The following is a 14,625-nucleotide window of genomic DNA, read 5'->3' on the forward strand; positions in this document are numbered from 1 at the left end:
ACCAATCAGTTCTGCTTTGGCTGCCTGATAAGACGCACCAGAAGAGATGAAATTGCATCAAGAGGCTGCAATCATTCTCCAGATACATTCTGCTACATATGTGGTCAGTTCATCAAGACAAGAGGAAAGAAGTTCTCTGTGACAGCACCTGCAAAAATGTGTGAAGCTTACAAAGCATATTTTGCTTTGCCAGTTGGGGACCAAGACAAGACCTGGGCACCTCATTTTGCTTGTGAACATTGTAAGAGAACAGTAGAAGGTAAAACAGCTGTTAGTTTTCAGGAGTAAGATCCAATTAAGAATTAAGAATAAAAACAAAATTAATTCAAGAGAAACTCACACTGTTTTTTTTTACAGGATAGTATAAAGGGGATAACAGAGCCATTCCTAGAATATGGTGTGATCCTACTGATCACTCAACTGACTGCTTTTTCTGCATGTTGAATCCTTCCAAACGCCGATCTCGGAAAAATGCACCTGCTGTTTTCTATGCAGACATTCCATCTTCCTTGCACCAGTACCACACAGTGCTGATTTTTCTGTACCAGGTCTTCCAAAAAGAAGTCAACTATCAGAAGAAAGCAGCAAGTCAGAAGATGAGCTAAAACAGAGAGGAAGACTGTGACATCACAAATACAGTTGTAGTTAGGAGGAATCCTTACTACCCAAACCAAAGAAACCTCAGTAACCTGATCAGAGATCTTGGTTTCACAAAGTCAAATGGTGAGCTTTTGATTTCAAGGCTGAAGAAATGGAATTTACTGGATGACACTGTGCAAGTGACAAACCAAAGAAAATGTCACGAACATTTCTCCAGCTTCTTTGCAAAGGAGGACAGGCTATGCTACTGCAGTAATGTATCAGGCTTGTTTGACGCTATTGGAATTGTTTGCAATGCAGATGAATGGAGACTCTTCATTTGCAGCTCCTCTAAAAGACTGAAAGCTGTACTTCTGCACGATGAAAGCAAGTATCCATCTCTGCCTCTTGTTCATTCTGTGCATCTTAAGGAGGACTACAACAGTGTAAAGCTTCTACTGGAGACTTTGAACTACAGCAAATATGGCTGGGAAGTTATTGGAGACTTCAAGATGGTGGCTTTCTTGATGGGACTGCAAGGTTTTGCCAAGAATTCGTTTTTTTTTTTTTTTTGGGGGGGGGATAGAGGCAGAGCAACATATTACCAGAGAAAGCACTGTCCTCGAAGGACTGACACTACAGTGGGAGCACACAATATCAAACATGAGCCATTGGTGAATCCTCAAAAGGTTTTGTTTCCTCCACTACACATCAAACTGGGTCTCGTGAAACAGTTTGTTATTATAGCTCTTGACAAGGAGTCTGCTGCCTTCAAATATCTTCAAGACTTCTTTCTTAAGCTTTCAGAAGCAAAGGTGAAAGTTGGTATCTTCATTGGACCACAAGTAAGGAAATTTATGAAATGCTCAGAATTTCTACAGAAGTTCACAGAAGCTATCAGCCCTGTAGTACAGGGCTGAGAGCTATATGGAACTGGTCGAAGCTTTAGTGAAAAGATATGGTGAAATGGGCTGCAGAATGTCCTTGAAGGTCCATATCCTAAATGCTCATCTCGACAATTTCAAGGAAAATATGGTAACATATTGAGAGGAACAAAGGGAGCGCTTCCACCAATATATATAATGAACTTTGAACAGAGATATCAGGGATCCTTCAATGAAAACATGAAAGATTACATTTTGGGGCTCATACGTAAAAGTGATTTATTGTATTCACGCAAATCAAGAAAACTTTTCATTTTTAATCCTATAAATCAGTTTCAGGAGTTTTAAAATGATTTTTTTTATTTGAGTTTTTTTTTTCTTTTTTTTTATCCAGTCCAAAAATGGTGAAAATGGTGAAATTCATGACTATATATATATATATATATATATATATATATATATATATATATATATATATATATATATATATATATATATATATATATATATATATATATATATATATATATATATATATATATATATATATATATATATATATATATATATATATATATATATATATATATATATATATATATATATATATATATATATATATATATATATATATATATATATATATATATATATATATATATATATTTATTTTTTTTATTTTTTTTTTTTCACAATTATAATTTTACTAAGTAAAATAATATATCACCGATTTTCAAAGTATAGTACTGTAACTGTAGAGGTACATTTGGGTGCGTCTGGCAGTGCCTTTACAACAGACAGATTGTCTGGCACAGGCCATTCTTTGGTCTGTGGGATGTTACTATTCATCTCAAATTAGTTACATGTGGTACTTCCTACGTTTGATCAAGGGGATATACGGGGGTCCTTTGAGGGCGTCTGGCATCTCCTTTGAAACAAATAATTAATCTGGCAGGGTCCATTGTGTACTCTTTGCATAATTTTTGGTCATAAAAAATTAGTTCAAGGTGGTACCTCGTATGTTTCCCCTAACACATTTTTTTTTTCTTATTATTTTTGCCCCTTTTGAGGTCACCAGGGATCAGATATAGCAGGGAAGGTTCGCCAGACGGCCAAATCTGCAAATGTTACGTTGCAGCATTACATTTCCTTGGGTCGAATGTTGGTACGTTGTTCGTTTAATGAAACTACTCCGGGTTGCCAGTCTATAAGAGTTTGTTTCAGTCGCAACCGATGAGAAAATATTAAATTCGGCTGACAAGCGAGTTGATGTAACTAGTAAGTCTCTCGAAGTGTTTAGGAATGAACTTTGATATATTTTGGGGGTAAGGCTCGCTTAATTGTAAATGACTGCTAAGACACTTTTTTTTTTTTTTTTTTTTTTTTTTTTGAAGCCTGTCCTATATCCCTTTCGCAGCAGCCAAAGGTGGACAGTAATTCCCGTCATATGGAAGAAACTGGTCTGACGAAGCCTTCTAGTTTTAGTGATGGGGCTGATTCCCTTTCCCACGTTGGCGAATTTTGCTGGCGACTCCGCTGCGACTTTCCTATGACTTCCTGCACGATGACTGTGGTACGAATGTATTGCCACTCTCTTGCTTGGTGAACGTCCTGCGAACGCGAGACGAACGTGATGCGATTGCGTTGGGGCACAAACGCGAATCCCCTACGACCGCATTGTGAACGCGCTCTCACTCTGCTGTGAATGCGCTGGTAATGCCATATGATTCATCGATGGAGTATATATGTATATATAGGAGACGGTTATAGGTGTTTTATTTTTTTCCCACATGTTTGGGTGAGCTCTCCTAGTCTGGGCACCATCAGGATGATTTCGTGGCAAGCTGGAGTAGATTTTATACAATTTGAGTTCGACCTTCACCTAGAGGAGAATGAAACTAACCAGGCTGTGAATAAACGACAAAAGGCAAGAAAGAAGCTGAAGCAGAGGGATTGGACGAAACCATGACTTTTTAGGAGACGAGAGTTTGGCTATTATGACAGTCACTGTACAACGTGCAAAATTACGTAAATAACTTCCGGGTGCCCAAGGAAATGTTTGAAGAGGTGGTCACCAGGATTATTCTTAAAATTGAGAGAAATTCTGAAGGAAGTCAATCAAACCTGATATGCGGCTGGTCATGACCGTACGGTACGTGGCCAAAATAGACAACTGCAGAAGTATAGCGTATTCTTTTAGAACGGTCTCTAACACAATAAGTAATTCCTGAGATATGTGAGGCAGTAATGAGTAAGTACATGAAGTAGATCAGGCCATACCCAAAAACATTAGAGGAATTTAAATAAGTTGCCAAACATTTTTCAAACAGCTAGAGTTTACACAATTGGTGCCCAGGACGGCATACAGTTGGCCATAAGGTGTCCTTTTTCAGGTGGATCTTTGCACTATATTTATAAAGATTTCCACTCCATTGTGCTGCTGGGATTGGTGGATACTGGCTATAACTTCCTGTACGTTGATGTTGATGTTTATGGCCATGCCGTGTGTCGGTATCGTCGCTTCTCTGCGGAGGGAGTTTGCCTACCGTTTTGCAGAGGACTGATCGCTGGCAGCGGAAGTCAAACTGTTCTCTGTCCCCTTTGACTTCCCAGTGGATGACGCCCGGGGCCACCTACAGATGGAATTGGCGGAGCTGCAGTGCAACGATGAACTGAGGGCGAAGTTTTGTACCTCCTCTTTATTACCTTCTGCGATCTCGTCCTCCCTTCTAGTAATTTTCCTAAAATATATTGTATATGTTCACTGCATTGAGGCCATGTTTGGTAGCACCTACTGTTACGAACAACTCTTCTCAGAAATGAAATACGGGAAGTTTCGCCTACGCTCCCAGATCTGCGATCGTCATCTCAACGATATCCTTCTGTTATCCACATCATCCAATGATCTGAAAATTGAATCAACTCTTCATGGCAAGCAGTACCAACCATCTCACTGATCTGCATGTTTGCAAATAAAATTGTTGTAAGAAATCACTTTTGTGTTCTCATTTTTCACTTTGGCCCATAGGGTGCTCATGATATTCTGTTCCGGCCCTCACTCTGAAAAGACTGTCCGCCAGTGCTGTACGAAGACATCGATGGGGTTAGCAGTGTAGTTAAGTAGTTGCAATATCGTATTAAGGTTCTTTTCGTTTGTTCGTTGAAACGTCTTTCGTATTAAGGATTTGATATTCAAGCAGTTACTGTTGTTACATATGCGGCACTCAGTTAATGATCTGTTTATATATGATGTAGTTGTATGTACTACTGTAAACTTGGGTAATATTGGTGTCATACATTGTTTTATATATGTATGTATGTATGTATATATATATATATATATATATATATATATATATATATATATATATATATATATATATATATATATATATATATATATATATATATATATATATATATATATATATATATATATATATATATATATATATATATATATATATATATATATATATATATATATATATATATATATATATATATATATATATATATATATATATATATATTGTGTTTTGTTTTGTTTTTCTTTTCTCTTTTACTCCTCTGGAGCTCTTTGTCACAAATACAACGGACTCTGTATTACTGTGATATGTATAAAAATTATTCGCAACTGGAACCGTATTTTATGAGAATTACATATCTGGCTACGCTTCCGCATCCCCGTGACTATAGGTTTTACTGTCTGATATATTACTGTCACAGGGCATATTGGACAAGAAGAACTGTCAACGGAGCGGTTGGGATGATTGCTCCTCTGTGAGGCTGTTCCTATTAGATAATGTTGTGACTGTGGTGTTCTTATCCTTAGGTCTTGGCATAAAATTCAGATGTCTGCTAGAATATAAAATTTATTTCAGTGATTATAGATTTTCTACAATGATGTACATGTATTTTTTAATGTTTCACATTTTTTTTTTGTTTTATTCACGAACTCATGTTGTGTATGTGTCCCTATAATTTACAAACTCTAATACATTACATTCGTACCTCTTTCGGTGTGTTTTTGTAAGGTATTTGTTTTTATTTTATCTTTAATGAAATCATTGCATAAATATAAATCTGATGCGACACATGACTGTCCTTGAACGCAGTGTCTCTAACAAAAACATTATAATAATAACATACCGGAGCAAATAACCTATATATAGCAATAATCGATGAATAATACTAAAATATAAATAAATAGATAGATAAATAAATAAATAAATAAAAATGCTCTTTATGTAACGCTAAACTTAATTCCAATGTTTATAATTTGTGTGTTCTCAAATGTTCTCACCTGAAAACGGTCTGATGATTGACAGGTGTGCAGGGAGGACCGTGGGCTGCAATGAAGTTATCACCAGTACATCCGATGGGTACGTTCTGAAACGTTTTATGGACATGGTCATAAAAAAAAAATGCATTTGAACAGGAAGGGAAGTTTGGACATTATTACACACACACGTATATTTTTCTTCTTCTTCTTCTTCTTCTTATGATTATTATTATTATTATTATTATTATTATTATTATTATTATTATTATTATTATTATTATTATTATTATTATTATTATTTTTATTATTATCATTACTATTACTATTTTTATTATTATTATTTTCTTCTTCTTCCTCTTCTTACTATTATTATCATTACTATCATCATCATCATCATCATCATCATCATTGCAATTTGTGTGCTATAGTAATGATACGTTGGTGCTACGCGTCTGGATGATGTGTGGACTGTGTATGAGTATGCGATGCAATGTCTAGACCATCCTGTATGTGATCGCCGGCCTGATATATAGATAGATAGATACTCGTAGATTATTATTATTATCATTATTATTATTATTATTATTATTATTATCATCATCATCATTGTTATATTATTATTTTTATTATTATCATCATCATTTTCATCGCCATCAGCATCGGCGTCACTTTCATTCGGTGGAGAAAACAAGGATTTCAAATTAATTCAAGAAGACAATGATAACCATAAAGGAGGCGCAACGCAGGACAAATTTCTCTCAACATGTTCGTCGTTTTTGCTTGGGGCTGGGCAAAATGAGCAGCAAATAACGTCTTGCTGCTCGTTTTCTGTTGTCGGAAATAATGGAAAACGGTTCTGTTGCTGGACTTGCTGAGAGTATTTGAAGTCAAATGGCGGTCGTACTACAGGATGTACATGTAATATAAAATCATAATGTCGTGATTTATGAGTAAACTTGTCAACTATAACTTAGAAAAACGAAGTATATGTGCCAGTGTGTGCATGTGATTTGTGTGGTGTGTGAAATTATTTATAGCGCTTATTTGACAACTGCAGCTAGAGAGATAAACAATGTGTCGTGATAGTCACGCGTTAAGTCTTGCAGAAGTGTAAAAGCTCGGCACGAATCAATTGAGCTATAGTGGATCCAGACTATTAAGATTGGTACTCGGAGTGTTTGCTGTACCTGCTCGCGCTGTTGTCTCCTCAACCCCGGAGTGACCTGATCATGTCCAGCCAGGTACGGCCTGTGGAGACAGCGCCACACAGCCTCTATGAGTTACCAAGTGGAGCAAAATATTGACAGCGTCGTTGTTCTATTATCATATCGAAAGCTATTAAAGAAAAAAAAATAAATAAAATATATATATATATATATATATATATATATATATATATATATATATATATATATATATATATATATATATATATATATATATATATATATATATATATACGCAGACACCTATCCTCATATTTATAATATTTTCGGCTCTAAGTGCAGTTCCCTAATTTATCAGGCCTAAAACGTTGCCTTCTAACAAAAGACTGGATTTTGACGCTTAGGAACCGTTACCCAAAGTGGATGCTCTTCCTACTTCTGTGTTCGTGATCAGGATTCAAACCCGTGTGATTAAGAACCTTTCGGCCTACAAAACGCATGCGCGATCCCTATGTACAACGCCGGCCCCATATATCATTGTCCATATAATATTCAGGTCAAATGACGCGCTCTCTTGCAACCGGTGGGTGGAGCTTTGAGTCCCTCCGGATGACGTAGAGGGAACCCCTTCCTTCACCCCTACCCAGACTCCCTCTCGTTTTCTTTCGCACTTTCAATGCATTCTATAGATGACATTTAGGGGGCCTAACCTCTCTCCTGTTTAGGTCTTAGGAGTAAGTGTATCTTTCTATACCTACCACAGAATGTATTGGTAAAAAAATAAAAATAAACGTACTTTAGGTTCCGTTTATAGTCGGTTACTGGTAAGTGAAAACTGTACACTCTTGCTATGATGAGATAACTTGTTTGCGCTTGCAAAACTAAATCCATAATTTGTGTCGCATTTGTCAGCAATCTGTGGAAAAGGGTATTTTGCTTCCTGTGTTCCAGTGCTCGGCACCCTTCGACGCTGCAAACATGGACCATTTTAGATGTGACCCCAAAAAGGCTGGAACATCAAAATAGGCCTACGCCTCATCCTCTGAGATAAATTGTTAGTGTTAAGGACTTGGTGGTATAATATGGTAAACAAAATGATAAATGATGATGATGATGATGATGATGATAATGATAATAATAATAATAATAATAATAATAATAATAATAATAATAATAATAATAATAATAATAATAATAATAATAATTAATCATAATAATAATAATAATAATAATAATAACAATAATAATAATAATAATAATAATAATAATAATAATAATAATAATAATGATAATAGTAATAACCAAATAATAATAAAAGATAAACAGCGATATCAACCTGAGGTAATCCACAACCTTGATGCGGGCTGGGGTTCGTGCCACAATAGTTGTTATGTCAGACTCCTCTCGTTGGAGCTGGCCCACCATGCCATTGAAGTGCCCACCCATATCTTCCCCGAAAGTCCGGTCAGGTTCAGCATGTATTTCCGTTCTGAAACACACACACACACACACACACACACACACACACACACACACACACACACACACACACACACACACACACACACACACACACACACACACACACTGATTAATTATGGGTATCTTAATATATTGCAAATGTAATTGTACACATTAGTATAAAAAAATAGACATTAGTGTAAGAAAAAAAAAGCTGGTTTAATCAATGGAACCCCATATCTGCAATAACGCCTAAGAAGAAAACAAAACAGTAAAAAAAAATAATAATAATTAATAAATAAATAGAGGAAAACAAAGCTACCTCAGTAATAGTATTAATAGTGGTAATAACAAAAACAACAACAACTACAACGACAACAATAATAATAATAATCATAATAATAATAATAATAAGAAGAAGAAGAAGAAAAAAAAGATTACTATTATTATTATTATTATTATTATTATTATTATTATCATTATTATTATTATTATTATTATAGTGATATTAATGAAAATAGAAGTAATAATAATAATAATAATAATAATAATAATAATAATAATAATAATAATTAACAATAATAATAATAATAATGATCATAATAATGATAATATTATTATTATTATTGTTATTAGTAGTAGTAGTAGTAGTAGTAGTAGTAGTAGTAGTAGTAGTAATAGTAGTAGTATTGTTGTTGTTGTTGTTGTTGTTGTTGTTGTTTTTATTATTATTATTATTATTATTATTATTATTATTATTATTATTATTATTATTATTATTATTATTATCAATAATATCTAAAGTAGTAAAACAAAACAAAAAATAGTGATAACAGCATTTTTAAGGATTTTTCTTGTGGGAAAAATCACATTCATTTTCTTCTAAGACTTTTTTTTTTCAAGGTTTCAACAAGGATAATTTTCTGAACATACTTATGGTGCAATTTATTATAATAGGATGTTGCATTTCAGTTTCTTTTCTTATATTTTCTGGTTTCTGGCCAATGATAAAATTCTACACTGGATTTCCATTACTACTTAATGAAAAACAATCTTTATTTCTGCAATGGTATTAGGGAAGTATTTGGCGTTCTTGGAATTGACTGTGAACCAAGTCACATGAGGGTGTTTGTTGATGGATATCTGTACAGCATTAAATCTATTTTGTTTCACATAGGAAACTCCTTCCCAGGTTGTACACTGTTACTTTAAAAAGGCCGCTTTGCAACTAATCTGGTTTTCCTTACTGAATCTTGGTCATCCTCTTTTAAAGATTTTGGTGAAACCTTTGCTTTTTTGCCTTAGACATATCAAAAGCTTTTGATAGAGTCCGGCACAAACGTTTGATTTTCAGACTACCCTCCAAGGCTTCTATCTTTTTCTCTGTAATTTCATCTCAAGTTTCCTTTCTGACTCTTCTATTGCTGGTAGACGGTCATTGTTCTTCTCCTAAGGCTATTAACAGTGGTGTTCCTCAGGGTACTGTCCTGTCATCCACTCTCTTCCTATTATTCATCAATGTTTAGACCAAACTTCTTGTCCTATCCACTCCTACCGTGCAGTTTTCATAGACGTCCAACCCTTTAGGAAGTAAACAGTTCACGCAGGCAAGCCACAGAAAGCCTGACTTCTGATCTCTCGAAAATTCCTTTTTTGGTGTAGAGCAAAAACTCAGTTCCTCCATCTATCAACTCGACCCAACCTTCCGGATAATTATCCACTTTTCTTCAATGACACTCAACAATCCCCCAATTCTACACTGAACATCTTCGGTCGGTCCTTTACTTATAAACTAAACTGGAAACTTCACATCTCATCTCTAGCTAAAATAGCTTTTATGAAGTTAGGAATTCTGAATCGTCTCCGCCAGTTTTTCTCACCCCCCACCCCCCAGCTGCTAACTGTTTAAAGGGGCCTTATCCGTCCATGTATGGAGTATGATTCACATGTATAGGGAAGGGGGGCTTCCACTCATAAAATTATTTTAGTCTCGTTCAGTCTCGTTCTCATCGCCGCAATGTTGCATGTCTTGCTATCTTTTACTGCTATTTTCATACTGACTGCACTTCTGATCTTGCTAATTGCATGCCTTCCCTCCTTTCGCGACCTTGCTGCACTAACCTTTCTTCTTTCTCTCATCCGAATTCTGTCCACCTCTCTAATGCAAGAGTTAACCAGTATTCTCAATCATTCATCCCCTTCTCTAGTAAAGTCTGGAACTCCCTGCCTGCTTCTGTATTTCCTCCTTCCTATGACTTGAATTACTTCAAGAGAAAGGTTTCAAGACACTTTTCCTTTAATGTTCGATGATTCTCTTGACATCTCTTTTGGGACTGGCACCTTAGTGGAAATATTTTCCTTTTTTCTCTTTTTGTTTCCCTTGGCCATTGATCCTCTTGCATAAAAAAAAAAAATAATAATAATAAAATAAACACATGAATATCTTTCTTTCATTCTAGATCGGATCAAATACAAAGAACATCAAATTCTTGTTTGCTCAAATTAGAAAATTGTAGTCATTCGTAATGGATGGAAAACTGGCTTTACAAAATACATGTGTTTCTTATGTAAGTGGGTAGCCAGGCAAGACCAGAACATTACTTCCGATCTGAATGGCCACCAAGAGGCAAAGTGACACAAAGGTCTCACAATGTTCTTAATTAACCAACTGTGAATAAAAAAGGAGAATATCATTTTTCCACCACAATATACATATCTGGGCTTGATGAAACGGTTCGTCAAACAGTTGATGCATGATAAACAAACATTCGTATACTTATGAAATCAATAAATAAATAAATAAATAAAAGTAATGCAAAAGTTAAGGAAGGCATGTTTGTGGGACCGCAAATTTGTGACCTCATGCTTGACAATGAATAATTCAGTTAACGATAAATGAAAATGAGTCAGCACCTTAATGTGCATTTAAGTGTGTGTAGAGGTCTTTTGGGAAAGCAAAACTAGATCCATTACAATGTTTTAGTGGACGAACTTATCAAAAGCTAATGGCATCTAGGTTACAATGTCAGTGAAACTTCATTTTCAGGATTCGTATCTTCCTTTTTTTTTTTTTTTTTTCCCGGAGAATGCAGGAGCTGTCACCGTTGAACACACAGAGAAATTTTCATCAGGATATAACTAAAATGGGGAGTAGCTACACAGATAAATGGAGCCCAACCATACTAGCTTATTTTCTTAGAATCTGATGCGTGACGAACCAAGAATATCGTATAAATAACAAAGAAAATACTAATAAGCACACAAATGCTTACTGAATTTAAAGTTAAGTGATAATTAGATTACAATGCTTGAAGTTCAGTTCCCCGTCAAAAGGACGATATATTAAAATGTTACGACATTTTTTTTTTTTTATCATATTTCCACATTTTGGGTAAAAAAAAATGCACTTGGCTATTAAATAAAACTGTAACGTGTCTGAGGTATATGGTTGTCAGATTTAAAATTAGTACCATTGAAATTATATTAAAAATTACGGACTGGACTATGATAGTAATAATAATAATTTAGTGGCAAAAATAATAAAGACTATAACAATAAGTACACTAAGAACAGCAATAATAATAATAATAATAATAATAATAATAATAATAATAATAATAATAATAATAGTAATAAAATATAGCTATACAATCATAACAATAATAACAATATAGTAATATTTCGGCAATAACATTTGTTTTAGTGAGACTCACTCAACTAGCGTACTTGCTATAGTGGCCGTATTAGGAGCGCTATTCCCAGATTGGTACATAATATACAATACATAATATACATATACATATACATAATATACAATACATAATATACAACCAAAACATTAATCTAAAATAGTTTAGGCTGCACTAGTAGTATGAATGAATAGAAAACGGGAGTCGCAAGCTGGTCTATGGGTGGGTGGGGGGATTATAAGTCATTCTCTTGCCAGCGTTCACAGACATTATTTCTCGTCTCCACGGTTTTCACCGCAGACTCGGCACCTGCTGTTTTTCTGCACGACTGTTCTGTCGGTCTGTCTTCATGGTTAGTACCTGGTGTTTCTACAATGAAGCACTTGTTGTTTATCTTGAGTGAGCTCCTCTGTTGTTGTTTTCCCGGATGGCTAGTGTGTGCCAGGCCTTTTTGAGGATTTATTTTTTCTTCCTTTTTGTCTTTGGGACTTTTCTTGCTCATTTATTGTGCTTTCTCTGGCGGTCCTTATGGCGCAATAAGGGGCACCGGCCAAGAGCAACATGAATACATAAAAAAAATAAAAAAAAGGCCTACTGAGATGGCAGTCCATGAACAAGGTCCGAAGCGGTACTCAAAACTTGAAGGATACTCGTAAGTGTCTTGAAATCTTCCTCTTGAAGGAATTCAAGTCATAGGAAGGTGGAAATACAGAAACAGGCATGGATTTCCAGAGTTTACCACAGAAAGGGATGAATGATTGAGAGTACTGGTTAACTCTTGCATTATAGAGGTGGACAGAATAGGGGTGAGAGAAAGAAGAAAGTCTTGTGTAATGAGGATGCGGGAAGAAGGGAGGCATGCAGTTAGCAAGATTAGAAGAGCACTTAGCATGAAAATAGCGGTAGAAGATAGCTAGAGATGCATCATTGCGGCGATGAGGAAAAGGCTGAAGACAATCAGTTAGAGGAGAGGAGTTGATGAGACGAAAAGCTTTTGTCTAGAAGAGCGGTACTGAGTGGAACCCCTCCAGACATGTAAAGCATACTCCATCCATAGACAGGTATAGCCCTTGTACAGAGTTAGCAGCTGGGGAGGGGGGGTGAGAGAAACTGGCGGAGACGTCTAAGAACGCCTAACATCATAGAAGTTGTTTTAGCTAGAGATGAGATGTGAAGTTTCCAGTTTAGATTATAAAAAAAAGGACAGACTGAGGATGTTCAGCGTAAAAGAGGGGGAGGGGGCAGTTAAATGTAATTGAAGAAGAGGGGATAGATGTCTGGAAGGTTGTGTTGACTTGATAGATGGAGGAATTGGGTTTTTGAGGCATTGAACAATACCAAGTTTGCTCTACCCAAATCAGAAATTTTTGAGTGATCAGAAATCAGACGTTCTGTTGTTTCCCTGCATGAATTGTTTACTTCATGAATGGTTGGATGTCTATGAGGGTTGTGGTACCACCTTAGGGATATCCTACCCCTTGAGGGGTACCTTCCACTTACAGATGCCTGAGATCTCATATTTACCCTGTTCTTGGCAGACTATCATTCATTTAGGGATGTATACCTTCTCTTTTTTAGGTTTAATCTGACTTTTACTTGTTACATGCTTGCACAGTCAGGTTTTGCCTTCAAGACAGGGTCTTCGAGTCTATCCCTCATATAGGAGGAGGCAGTCGACACCTGCCGAAACGATAGTTACTCCCAGTGAGGTCTAAAGCACTGTTCACTGGGGGTGCTGTGAACTTATCATTAAACCCAGCTGTGACCTCACTGAACGTTTCAATTTGTGTTTCACAACACAAGGGGGCAGTCACAGCCTGCCCTCTAAAGACAACTCTCTTTCTCCACAAAAAATTACAAGCACCTAATAACACACACACCATTCACTCAAAATTTTTAAAATCATCATGGCGACTCCTACACCAGCCTCGGAGTCCCCATCTGAGGGGGGGGAACATAAATGTCCCCAGATCGGACTGCTTTTCTGTCGACGACCCTAACCGTCTTGACACCCCACTCAACTTTTTCTTCATTAGCTTCTGCAAAATTCGCGGTCTACGATCTAATTTTCAATCTGTAGAACACCACCTCTCCTCTTCTAAACCTCATCTTCTTTTCCTCACTGAAACTCAGGTGTCTGAGGCAACTGACAGTAGCCGCTTTTCTGTTCCCTCCAACTTTCTCTATCCTCATTTTCGATCCAAAGCTGGATGCTGCGTTTGTGTGCGCAGTGACTTAACCTGTTCTCGTGCCCACGCTCTTGAATCTTCCGAGTTTTCCACCATCTGGCTACGACTACAGAGTCACTCTCAAATTAAATTTATCTGTGCTGTATACCTCACACCTAACTCCTCTGACTATAAGAAATTCTTTGACTTCTTAACTTCCAAAGTGGAGCACATTCTGACCCTCTTCTCTTTTGCAGATATCTCCATTCTTGGAGACTTCAATGTTCACCACCAGCTTTGGCTTTCCTCTTCCTTCTCTGACCATTCTGGTGAACTAGCCTACAACTATTCTCCACGACCTAGAGCAATTGGTACAACACCCTACTCGTATTC

The 14,625-nt window shown here is 36.1% G+C and overlaps 1 protein-coding gene across 1 annotated transcript in view; it reads right to left on the reverse strand.

Moving 5' to 3' along the window:
* Positions 1–14,625, reverse strand: part of LOC135113851 (probable glutamate receptor) — a 34,378-nt gene that overhangs the window by 14,227 nt on the left and 5,526 nt on the right. Inside the window, exons 2-3 of the mRNA XM_064029473.1 lie at positions 8,251–8,410; positions 5,770–5,855 (exon numbers count right to left, since the gene is read on the reverse strand). Coding sequence (XP_063885543.1) covers positions 5,770–5,855; positions 8,251–8,410 — 246 coding nt within the window. The remainder of the gene's footprint in view (positions 1–5,769; positions 5,856–8,250; positions 8,411–14,625) is intronic.

The sequence above is a fragment of the Scylla paramamosain genome, chromosome 26 (genome assembly GCF_035594125.1).
Source record: "Scylla paramamosain isolate STU-SP2022 chromosome 26, ASM3559412v1, whole genome shotgun sequence".
NCBI classification, from domain to species: Eukaryota; Metazoa; Arthropoda; class Malacostraca; order Decapoda; family Portunidae; genus Scylla; species Scylla paramamosain.